The 12,939-nt window shown below is 41.8% G+C and overlaps 1 protein-coding gene across 5 annotated transcripts in view; it reads right to left on the bottom strand.

The window, feature by feature from the left end:
* MCM8 (minichromosome maintenance 8 homologous recombination repair factor) overlaps positions 1-12,939 on the bottom strand; it is a 55,730-nt gene that overhangs the window by 40,943 nt on the left and 1,848 nt on the right. For all 5 annotated transcript variants that reach the window (XR_011379987.1, XR_007919658.2, XM_008256292.4 and 2 more), the window contains exons 2-7: positions 12,769-12,920; positions 11,747-11,830; positions 8,550-8,632; positions 7,651-7,800; positions 5,184-5,287; positions 3,614-3,812 (exon numbers count right to left, since the gene is read on the bottom strand). Coding sequence is in view for 3 of the 5 variants with exons in the window: in XM_008256292.4 (XP_008254514.2) it covers positions 3,614-3,812; positions 5,184-5,287; positions 7,651-7,800; positions 8,550-8,632; positions 11,747-11,830; positions 12,769-12,916 (768 nt within the window). In the remaining 2 variants the exon portion in view is untranslated. The remainder of the gene's footprint in view (positions 1-3,613; positions 3,813-5,183; positions 5,288-7,650; positions 7,801-8,549; positions 8,633-11,746; positions 11,831-12,768; positions 12,921-12,939) is intronic.

Below are 12,939 nucleotides of genomic sequence, written 5' to 3'. Positions count from 1 at the left end.
GCAGATACTTGGCGCGGTGTGACAGAAGCCAGTTGGGATGCCAGCATTCCATATCAAAGTGCCTGACTGAGCTCAGCTCTGCTCCCATTTCTAGCTTCCTATTAATGCGCATTCCAGGAGGCAGCAGTTGATGGCTGAAGTACCTGGGTCACTGAAACCACCCAAGTGGGAGATCTAGACTGAGCTCCCAGCTCCTGGCTTCACCCTAGCCTATCTCCAGCAACATGGGGGCATTTGTAGAGTAAATAAGCGATACTAGCTCTCTGTCTCTATCACTCTGCTCTCAATATGTAAATAATTTTTTAAAAGGTAAAAACAGTACAAAAACAGAAAAAACATGACAAAATTAAAAGATAAACCAAAGACTTGGAGAAGATACTGATTATGTACAAATATCTAATCAGTAATTAGTATCTAGAATATGTAAAGTAATTCTATGAATTAACCAGTAAACAGAAAAATGAACAGAAGATATACACAGAAAATTCAATAAAGGAAACTGAATAACCAATAAAGGTATGAAAAGATGTTCAACCAGGGGCCAGCGTTGTGGCATAGCAGGTAAAGCCACCACCTGTAATGCTGGCATAACATATGGGCACCAGTTTAAGCCCCTGATACTCCACTTCTGATCCAGTTAATGGCCTAGGAAAGCAGTGGAAGATGGTCCTACTCAGATCCCCACCACAGACATGGGAGACTCAGATGAAGCTCCTGGCTCCTGGCCTTGGCCTGGCTCAGCCCTGGCCATTGCAGCCATCGGGGGAGTGGACTAGCAGATGGATGATCTCTCTCTCCTCTCTCTCTGTGACTTTCAAAATAAACTTTAAAAACAAATATTTATTTATTTATTTGAAAGTCAGAATTACACAGAGAGGGAAGGATAGAGTGAGAGAGCTTCCATCTGCTGGTTCACTCCCCAAATGGCTGCAATGGCCAGGGCTTGACCAGACCAAACACAGGAGTTTCTTTCTGGGTCTCCCACGTGAGTGCAGGGACCCAATCACTTGGGCCATCTTCTGATGCTTTCCCAGGCACATTAGCAGGGACTTGGACTGGAAGTAACACAGCCAGGACTTGAACCAGCGCCCACATGCAATGCTGACACATGCAGACAATGGCTTAACTTGCTGTGCCACAGTGCCAGACCCACAAATAAGTCTTTAAAAAAAAAAAGATGCTCAACCATAATAAAAACCCTAAAAATTCACATTATAAATAAAATACCACTTTATACCCAGCAGGCTAGAAAAATCAAAAACACTAACAATACCAAGCATTAATTAAATTATGGGGAAATGAGAAATGCTTAAAATACCTGTAGGGGGTGTTAGGGACCAGAACTCTGGAAAGTAATTTGGTAGTGTCTGATGGAGTCACAAACAAGTATAGCCTATAAGTTACAATCTTCTCTGCTATGCACAAGGATGTCTTCTGCAGCCTCATTTTAACTGTGAACAACTGGAAACATCACCAATGACCACCACCAGAATGGACCAACAGTGGTTATTTAGGAATATTCTATAGTAACTAAAAGGAGTTAGGTGCATATTAAAATAGTAGACCTATAAAATAACCAAGTGAAAAGGGGTGCAAAATGTTATATACTGTTATGTCATTTATACAAACACAACAAAATTAACCCTATTTACAATCAAGAATAAAAATGCAGACTTGAAGAATACATGCAAATTTCAAAATAGTGGCTGCCTTCGAGAACAGAATAAAGGGAATGGAACTGAGCAGGGGAACAGAGAGAATTCTATCTTTAAAAAAATTATTTGCCAGCTCATAATAGTGGATATACAGATATTGCTTACTTTAAAATAACTTTAAAACTCTATGTTGGCAAGTGTTGTGGCACAGCAGGTTAAGCCACTGCCTGCCATGCCAGTATCCCATATAAGTGCTGGTTCTAGCTGCTCTACTTCTGATCTGACTCCTTGCTAACGTACACGGGAAAGCAGCAGAAGATGACCCAAGTAACTTGGGCCCCCACCACCCATGATGGGAGACCTAGTTGCAGTTCTAGGCTCCTGGATTGGCCTGCCCCAGCTCAGCTCAGCCCAGCTGTTTAAGGAATGAACCAGTGGACAGAAGATCTCTCTTTGGCTCTCTCTGTAACTCTGCCTTTCAAATAAATAGAACAAATCCTCAAAACAAACAAAAAAGCAAACAACAACAACAAAAACAAACAAAAACCTATTGCTTAAAAAAGTTAATGAGGGGCCAGTGCTGTGGCGTAGTGGGCAAAGCCACTGTCTGCAATGCCAGCATCTCATATGGGTACCGGTTCAACTCCTGGCAGTTCCAATTCCAATCCAGCTGTCTGCTAATGTGCCTGAGAAAGCAGTGGAAGATGGCTCAAGTTCTGGGCCCGTGCATCCATGTGGGAGATCTAGAAGAAGCTCCTGGCTTTGGATAGGCCCAGCTCCAGCCATCACAGCCATCTGGGGAGTAAACCAGTGGATGGAAGACATCCCTCTCTGCCTATGCTTCTCTGTAACTCTGCCATTCAAATAAATAAATCTTTTTTAAAAAAAGCTAATAAAAGCGTCCAGCGCTGTGGCGCAGCATGTAAAAGCCCTGGCCTGAAGGGCCCACATCCCATATGGGTGCTGGTTCTAGTCCCAGCTGCTCCTCTTCCAATCCATCTTTCTGCTATGGCCTGGGAAAGCAGTAGAAGATGGCCCAAGTCTTTGGGCCCCTGCACCTGCATGGGAGATCCAGAAGAAGCTCCTGGCTCCTGACTTTAGATTGGCTCAGCTCCGACAGTTGTGGCCATCTGGGGAGTGAACCAGTGGATGAAGACCTCTCTCTCTCTGTCTCTACCTCTCTCTGTAACTGTCTTTCAAATAAATACAATAAATCTTAAAAAAAAAAAAAAAAAAGCTAATAAAAAAAAAGAACAAAACATATCACTTCCAAAAAGGAGAAGCAAATAAAAGAAAGAAAACTTGATGTATATTGCCTATGCCTATGAAGTCAAAATAATGAATAGAAAGTATGCATACTAACTTCAAGATGGTGACTGTTTCTGAGAAGGGTACAAAGGGTAAATAAGAGACAGTAATGCTTTGTATCTTTAAAAATATACCTGGATGGAGCTGGCATGGTGGCACAGCAGGTTAAGCCACCACCTGTGATACCAGCATCCCTTACTGGAGCACTGGTTTGAGTCCCAGCTGCTCCATTTCCAATCTAGCTCCCTGCCCTTGTGCCTGAGAAAGCAGCAAAAGGTGGCCCAAGTACTTAAGACCCAGATAGAGTTCAAGTCTCCTGGCTTCAGCCATTTGGGTAGTGAACCAACAGATGGAAGATCTTTCTCTATCTCTCCCTCTTTTTCTGTCACTCCACCTTTCGAATAATATTAAGTCTTTAAAAATAAATAAATATATGTGTGTGTGCACACGCTGCAAAATGTAAATTTTGGGTGGTAAGTATAGGAATGTTTTATTTATTTCTGTATTTTCTGTACTTTGAAGTATTTCATAATTTAAAAACTGAAAAGAAAATAAGCTCTGTGTTCAAAACCATTTCAGATGTTTTCTGTCAACTGATTTGCCTTCCTTACCGGGATGATACATAAAAAAGGAGTTAAAGAGCACATCACCTTTGTGGGAAGACTGTACTTTCCATCTGGAAGAGGAAGACTCTGAATTTCTCCACAGGCAGCACAACGAAAAGCCATCTTGGTGCACAGAGGCTTTATGTTGCTCACACGAACCACTGTTCCTCTCAGAGCAATGTACTTCCCATAGTAATTTGCTCGGACGTTCTTGAGCTGCGTCAAGGGCTCATAGTTGTAAACTCTAAAACAAAACAGGAACGTGTTTATCCATAAATTTACAATGAGGATGTCTGTATTTCACAAGTTCCTTTTGGGAGCAACTAAAGAATTTTCAAACTACATCCTCTTAGATATCAGAAATCTCATAAGAGCTAAATCATTCTTAAAAATTAAAAACGTTAAGCCTTCCCTTTTCTTCATATTCTATAGACTGTCTCTAGGGGGAAAAACTTTGTCAAAAAAGGAAGGGAGCTGGCATTTGGCCCAGTGGTTAAGAGGCTGCTTAAGACAATAGCATCCCAGGCTGGCACCGTGGCTCATTAGGTTAATCCTCCGCCTGTGGCACCAGCATCCCATATGGGCATGTACCGGGTTCTGGTCCCGGCTGCTTCTTCCAGTCCAGCTCTATGCTGTGGCCCAGGAGAGCAGTGGAGGACGGCCCAAGTGCTTGGGTCCCTGCACCTGCATGGGAGACCAGGAAGAAGCACCTGGCTCCTGGCTTCGGATCGGCATAGTTCCAGCCGTAGCGGTCATTTGGGGAGTGAACCAACGGCAGGAAGACCTTTTTCTCTGTCTCTCTCACACTAACTCTATCTGTCAAAGAAAAAAAAAAGACAATAGCATCCTAGCCTCAATTCCAGTCCCAGCTTTCTGTGCACCCTGGCAGGCAGTGGTAATGGCTCAAGTATTTTGGTCATAGCTGTCCCACTCTGGTACCCGCCACCCTCATGGGAGACCCAGATTCAGTTCCAGGTTCCTGGCTTAGCTCTGGCCCAGCTATGGATGTTGTGGGCATTCAGGGAGTAAACAAATAGATGCAAGATCTTTGTCTCTCTGCCTTTCAAATGAATAAATAATCTTAAAATAATAATAATGTCACAAAGAAATCTACGATTCAACAACTTTTGAGTTTCTAACTTTTTTTTAAAGAACTGTTAGGAAAAAGTCTTCCATAAAATCTGAAAAAGAAATAAAACTGTGATGATTACCTTATTTATATAACAAATTTAAAATCTTAAAATACAACAAAGATGAATTCAAGAAAACCAAAATAATTTCACTTACTCCCTTGTGTCTAGTAAAAACTTAGTAATTCAACAACATAAATCCTCTGAATATGTTACAAAGTTTATAAATTTACTCAAGAAGGTTTTGACAAATACACATCTAAAACCAATGCTTACCAAAACTTTTCAAATCAAATTATTAAAATGTTGATTTCTGTTATGGTCTCTTTGAGTAATTTTCAGTGGATTCACTTAGGTAAGACTATCAACCAGATAGCAAAAGCACTCATAACCTTTTCTCTGGTTTCCTTCTTTTTATAAAACAAGGTTCTCATTCTCTTAGTGGTCTATTCTACATAACACTTGGCTACCCACAAACTCCTCACCTTGCATGAACGTGCGGTACATTTACCATTGTTTCTCTATCACTAGGCAATCCTTCCTGGGCTTTTAATTCAGCTGCGTGCCCTTCTAGGTCCTTAGTTAGTACCTAAAGACAACAGGCATTTAAACAAAAGCTGAAAAACAAAATATCCTCTTTAAGCAGAACTCAATTTTAGAAAACACAAAGTTTATGAACATAAACAGTTCAGAACAGAACCCTTAATAGCCCATTAAAAATGTGATATTTAGCTATGACTACCTCTTTTACAGTGGATTTATGTTTAACCTTAGGATTTTGCTGTCCCAGGACTGGAAAACTCCAGCATCCTTGTCTGTTACCTTCTGTTGCAACCAAACTTAATATTAAAAGTTCTTATAGTAGCCCCCAAAGCCAGTATTCTGGCTTTCAATTAAAATAAATAAAAATTTCAATTTCTCCATATTCACTGAATAATCAAGACAGAAAATAAAGATGATCTTCAAAATACACAATGCACACTCCTTTGGCACCTGATACTACATAAATATTAAACACCTACTTGTATACAAAGCAGTCTTTATACAGCTATGATTGTTATAAGGACTGTAAAGATTTATGGACAAAATACCATTAGTTTTGAAAAGGATCATGAGATCATGAGAAAAAAGACTTACACAGAGAGCTTGGCTCAAAGAATTTGAATACACAAGGTGAGGGGAATTCTTTTTTTTAAAAAAAGATTTACTTATTTATTCATGCATTTATTTTGTTGAAAGGCAGAATTAAGAGAGAGGGAGAGACAGGGAGGGAAGAGAGAGATCTTCCATTGGCTGGTTTATTTCCCAGATGGCCACAACAGCCAGGGCTGAGCCAAGCTGAAATCAGGAGCCAAGAGCTTCACCTAGATCTCCCACATGGGTGGCAGGAGCCCAAGAACTTGGGCCATCTTCTGTTGCTTTTCCCAGCTGAAAGCTGGATCAGAAGTGGAGCAGCTGAGACCCTTATGGAATGCTGGCATCACCGATGGCAGCTTTACCCACTATGTCACAACACCAGCCCCAAGCTGAGGGGAATTCTACATTGAAAGGACAGCACATACAAGAGGCAGGAGTGTTTAGAGAATATTGGAGGGCGGTCAGCTTAGTCAGATTGTAGTGAATGAAAAACAATATTGGGAGATGAACATAAGCCTGATCACTTAAAGTCTCCAATGTTCCATAAAGGATTTGGACTTCACTTAGAAGTCACTAGAGTCACCACAATTTCCAAGGAGAGATCCTGTTTCAGTTTAAGAAAGATAAAGGAGGCTTAGCCTAAGAGGGATAGAAAGCAGGTAGGCTTAAGAGACGTATTTTTTAAGAATTTTATTTATTTATTTTCACTGTTTTTAAAAGGCAGAGAGAAAGATAAAGATCGCCCATCTGCTGATTCACTTCTTAAATGCTCCAACAGTCAGCGCTGGGCCAGGCAGAAGCCAGGAACCCAGAACTCCAGCTGAGTCTCCCACATGGGTGGCAGGGACCCAAGTACCTAAGCCATAATCTGCTCCCTCCCAGGGTATGCATCAGCAGGAAGCTGGGTCAGAGCAGAGTATCCAGGTCTTAAACCAGGTACTCTGATATGGGATGCAAACATCCCAAGTAGTGGTGATTTAAACTGCCTCACAAAACACTCACCCCTAAAAGAGATATTTTAGAAAGAGAAAGGAAAGCATTTGGCAACTTGCATATGGGAAGATAATGAGCCAGAAAAGCCTGAATACAACAGCCAAGGATTCTACTTTAGGGTTTCTAGCAGCACACAAATCTTTGTGATGAATTGCTCCTTGCACCTGGATGCCCTTAGCTGTTCTGCTGTATGTTCAAATTCTAGCTGCCCTCCAAGACCTGTCATAACCCCTTCCAGCTTTAGTGCATTCCCCTTTCCTCCCCAACAGTTGGGTCTTTATCATGACCTCTGAACACACTCAGCACTTTGTGCCTATCCCAAGATCTGCTTAAAGCATTTATGTCTGCTAGCCTCAAAAATGCTTTCATGTATCCTGTCATGAGACCCTGAGAAGGACTCAAGCTGGCACTGCACGTACTGTTTCCACTTCATACACAGGGATATTCAAGGAAATTAAATTATTTGCCTTTATGTCACAAAATCTGGAGCTGAGGTTGGTCTTTTCTGCCCCAAGTTCATACCTCATAACACCACGACATCTTGCTTCATCTTCCCTTTGAGACTGTACAGCTCCTTGAAATCAGGGCTTAATTTCTGTACAATCTTTAATTAGATTAATTAAAATAAGTTGGGAATAAATGTTCTGTTTAAGTAAACTACTGAATACAGAATGAATGGAGTCTTTCAAGACAAGACAGCATGCAACCATTCAATTCTAGCCCAGATCTATGAGTAAAACTTAAATGTCTTTTAAAGAAAGTACCATCACTGTGAAATCTTCCTTTATAATTCTGACAAGAGTGTGTGAAACAGGTATTTACCTGATGTATTGCCAGACCCATGCAAGCCAAGGTTTTCTCAGGTGCATCCCTTAGTTCAGTTGCTATATTTGGTATTAAGTTAGTTATTTCATCATCTTCTGTCAGTTCTTTAAAATCCACCAAAATACTTCCTTTTCTTTCTATTTCATCCTATGAAATATAAAAGTATTAAAACAATAATTACTTTCTTAGTCAATTATCTTAACTAAGCATTCCATTATACATTTGAGAAAGTACATATTTATGTGGTGATAATGGTGAGTACTATAAGTTTAGTGTCAAGAATGGCTCTAATATTTTAAATATAATAACTTACTGTGGTTATTAATAACCCTCTGAGGTAAGGCCGGCGCCGCGGCTCACTAGGCTAATCCTCCGCCTTGCGGTGCTGGCACACCGGGTTCTAGTCCCGGTCGGGGCGCCGGATTCTGTCCCGGTTGCCCCTCTTCCAGGCCAGCTCTCTGCTGTGGCCAGGGAGTGCAGTGGAGGATGGCCCAAGTGCTAGGGCCCTGCACCCCATGGGAGACCAGGAGAAGCACCTGGCTCCTGACATCGGATCAGCGCAGTGTGCCGGCCGCAGCGCACCGACCGCGGCGGCAATTGAAGGGTGAACCAATGGCAAAGGAAGACCTTTCTCTCTCTCTCTCTCTCACTGTCCACTCTGCCTGTCAAAAATAAATAAATAAATAACACTCTGAGGTAGATGCATATATTGTCATTTCCAACTGACAGATAAGAAAATCAAGGCACAGATAAAAAATTCACTAAAGTCCAGAGTGCTGAGTAGGGGCAGAGCTGGGTTCTGAACCAAGGCAATGTGACCAGTCACCAGCACATCACACACACTGTCTGATGACACATCCGTGTGGACTGGCAGCTTTATTGTGGAGGAATCTTACCTTATCATATAGATCAATGTGCCTTGTGAAAAATTTTTCAAATGCTTGAATCTTCTCAATAAAAGGAGAGCTACCACTGTAAACTAATCCAACAAATACAGCATTAGTGTTAATAACCACACATGTATGAGCATATTTATAAGTAACAATATATACATGGTAGGTGACTTACTTCAATTACTTTGTATTATTATTATATTCAGATAAGAGCTGCTACAGAATATATTCTTTTTAAAAATTTTTTAGGTTTATTTGTTTATTTGAAAGGCTGAGTTACAGAGAGGCGGACGCAGAAAGAAATCTTCCATCTGCTGGTTCACTCCCCAAATGGCCTCAAAGGCCAAAGCTGGGCTGATCCAAAGCCAGGAGCTTCTTCTGGGTCTCCCACGTGGGTCAGAGGCCCAGAGACTTGGGCCATCTTCTACGGCTTTCCGAGGCCACAGCAGAGAGCTGGATCAGAAGTGGAGCAGCTGGGACTCAAACTGTATGGGTGCCAACACTGCAGGCAGTGGCTTTACCCACTAAGCCACAGCACCAGCCCCCAGAATATATTGTTGAGATTATAAAACAGTGCTATGGTAAAGCAGGTAAAATCCACCACTTGCAGTGCCAGCATTCCATATGGGCGCCGGTTCAAGTCCCAGCTGCTCCACTTGCCATCTAGCTCCCTGCTATGGTCTGGGAAAGCGGTAAAAGATGGCCCCTGCACCCATGTGGGAGACTCAGAATAATCTCCTGGCTCCTGGCTTTAGATTGGCGCAGTTCCAGCAGTTGTGGCTATCCGGAGAGTGAACTAGTGGATGGAAGACCTCTCTCTCTCTCTGCCTCTGCCTCTCTGTAAACTCTGCCTTTCAAATAAATAAATAAACAAATCTTTAAAAAAATAAAACAAATTTAGGTCTGCATAATCTGAAATGCAAAAAGGAATCGACTCTAAAAGCCTCAACATCTAGGAAACTGTATTGAGTCTTTTGACACTTAACAGAGCATAATTAGTTTAAATAGCTTACATGATAAGTTTAAACCAAAAATGGTAATAAAGCCAAGTCAGACACATGAACTAAAGTCTTCTTCTGAAATAGAGCTGAAGATTATCATAGTCTTTACTAAGTAAATTCTACTAGTCTAAATTGCCACCTGTCAAATCCTTTCCTGAGATCAAGTGAGAGACAAACACTTGATACTGGTCCACAAATTATACAGCTATATGCTTCATGTCTTTAACTTCTGTAATATTTTCAACTTCGTCTCCCACAGAGAACAGTACAATAATGTACTTTGGAAGGATGACTGGTCAAGCCCAATGTGCCTACCTAGGAGCAGTCTACTGATCGCTTACAGTATTCTGAGCTAACTGCTAAGGGAATACAATGGGTACTGGTAGCTAATACACTCTACAGCAATAAAAAACCATCCAGGAAACACATTTTCCTATACAATAGAAAGACACAGACTGCACAATAGATTCCCAATGCAGGATGCATCTATAAAGTACTTTATTCATTCATAAAACAAATATGGAGTGCCTGACAGGGAGCAGAATCCTTGACCTCAACCCATACAGCCTAGTGAGGAAAAAAACATAGATACAAGGGTACATCAGAAAGTTTGTAGAAAAACGGAATTAAGAGATAAGTCGCTTTGGTGCAAAAAAATATTGAAGCTCATCCATAGTTTTTTCATAACACACAATTCCATGACTTTTTGAAGAGCTCTCATGTATATATAAAAAGCAAAATTCATACCTTGTAAGACATAGCAAATACAGATACAATAAGAGTACAGAAAAGACAGTTCCCTACACCTACACAGACAGATCTATGACGTTAGCTGGTATTCTTGATTACCAAAGAGAAACTCCTTAACTATGTTTCTATACAAACCTGTCTTAGAGTTATTGTCTCTTGGTTCTAAGTCCACCCTTCTATTTTCTGCTGGGTGATGCTGTAATTGAGACCTGCACCTTACATTTCCCAGAATTTCTTTAGCCTACCAACTCGAGGCACTTTAGAGTTTAGAAGGTGGCGGAAGTGAGAAAGGAATTCATTCTTATTTCAATTCTTTCTGGCATCTCTCCAGTTGTGTAGTCCTAAGCCTCCAGCTCCAAGCACTAAAATGAGGCATGTGCTCCCCCTCCCCCCAGTATTACCCACAGCAATCAGCTTCCTTTGCCTCAGCGGTCTGAGCACAGCTTTATAGGGTTAGCCTTCTGAGGTGCAAGCACTGGTTTGCAGGGTGCCCCTCAAAGGCAGAAATGAAGGTATGTTGTGGTCCCCACTCAAATTCCTAAGTTTGGGGATGCTCAGAACTTAATTTTTGTTTCCTCAGCCATGGAAATGGTTGCCATTTTCTGAAGTTACTGCTGGGAGGTTATATCAACATAACCCTTTTTTACTCCTTCAGCCTTCTAATTATTTGTATTAAATTTCCCTTTGGAAAAGAAATATCCAGTCTGGTTTCTGTTTCCTGACTAACACACAACTTAAGAATAACACTCTTGAAACATAAACACAATTTAATTGTTTGGTTACAATAAAGTTAAAGTACTTGTGCCGGTGCCGCGGCTCACTAGGCTAATCTTCCGCCTTGTGGCGCCGGCACACCAGGTTCTAGTCCTGGTCGGGGCGCTGGGTTCTGTCCCGGTTGCCCCTCTTCCAGGCCAGCTCTCTGCTGTGGCCAGGGAGTGCAGTGGAGGATGGCCCAAGTGCTTGGGCCCTGCACCCCATGGGAGACCAGGAGAAGCACCTGGCTCCTGCCATCAGATCAGCGTGGTGCGCCGGCCGCGGCGGCCATTGGAGGGTGAACCAACGGCAAAAAGGAAGACCTTTCTCTCTGTCTCTCTCTCTCTCACTGTCCATTCTGCCTGTCAAAAAAAAAAAAAAAAAAAAAAAAAAGTTAAAGTACTTGTATATATAAGAGTCCTTCAAAAAGTTGTCGAAAATGGAATTAAATACTTATTTTGGGGCAAAAAAAGTTTGAAATCTATGTACCAGGCATCTTCAAAAATTTCACGAAAAAAATGTGCATTATGAAAAACTGCATGAATTTCAAAATTTTTTTGCACCAAAATAATTTCATTTTCTATGAAATTTTTATTCTATCAATAAACCAAATGAATTACAGTAATATTTGACAGAACACTCAAAGACAAGTTAAGAAAATGTAACTTATGGTACTTTTTGCACTTTTAACACTACCTTCAGAGAAATAAAGCTTCCAGCCTTTGTAAGGTATGAATTGATCCAATGTTGACTGCCGTAGCAAAGATTGTGGATTTTGCTCTGAGGGGAAAAAAAACACACTAGGTTAGTAAATACAGAGCAAACAGGGGCCAGCTTACTGGTTTGGAAGGTTAAGCCTGAGCCTGCAGTGCTGGCATCCCACACGGATGCAGTTCAAATCCTGGCTGCCCCACTTCTGATCCAGCTCCCTTCTCATGCACCTGGGAAAGCAGAAGAAGGTGACCCAACTCCTTGGGCCCCTGCACCCATGTGGGAGACCTGGATGAAGCTTCTGGGCCCTGGCTTCAGCCTGGCCCAGCCCCAGCCATTGGGACCATTTGAAGAGTGAACTAGTGGGGATGGAAGATCTCGCTCTCTCCTCTTTCAATATCTCTGCCTTTCAAATAAATAAATAAATAAATCTTTACAAAAGAGGGGGGCAGCGCAGTGGTGTAGTGGGTAAAGCCACCAATGCCTGCCGTGCCAGCATCCCATATGGGCGCCGGTTCAAGACCCGGCTGCTCCACTTCTGATCCAGCTCTCTGCTGTGGCCTGGGAAAGCAGTGGAAGATGGCCCAAGTCCTTGGGTCCCTGCACCTGTGTGGGAGACCTGGAGGAAGCTCCTGGCTCCTGGCTTCAGATTGGCGCAGCTCCAGCTATTGTGGCCAATTTGGTAGTGAACCAGCAGATGGAGGACCTCTCTCTCTCTGCCTCCCCTCTCTCTGTGTAACTCTGAATTTCAAATAAATAAATAAACCTTAAAAAATAAAAGAAATAGAGCAAACTTTTTTTCCAGTTTGTTCCTCCTTCCAACAATGACAACTTGACATGATACTAAAAGAGTGACTAAGTTAGAGGTTTTGGTAAGAATTTTCAGTATTAATGTTCAAATATATACTAGCTTTGAGTAACATCAAATAAAAGGCAAAGTGACATCAGCATGAATGGCTTCTTTCATGAAGGAAAAAAAATCCTGAATAAACATCAATGTCACCCACGAGAAGTCTGCTTTCCAGTGGCTTTACTCAAGTCAGGTCTGTGTCCCCTTTCTCTCCACTTTCCTGAGAAGTTTCCACCACCTCTTCCTCTTTTCCAGCTTTGAAATCTTCCGCGTCCAAATCCTCTCCCTCGGTGTTCTCCAGCCATGTCGCTAAAAAAAAAAAATAAAA

The sequence above is a fragment of the Oryctolagus cuniculus genome, chromosome 11, assembly GCF_964237555.1.
Source record: "Oryctolagus cuniculus chromosome 11, mOryCun1.1, whole genome shotgun sequence".
NCBI lineage: Eukaryota > Metazoa > Chordata > Mammalia > Lagomorpha > Leporidae > Oryctolagus > Oryctolagus cuniculus.
This window is presented reverse-complemented; position numbering and strand designations above follow the sequence as displayed.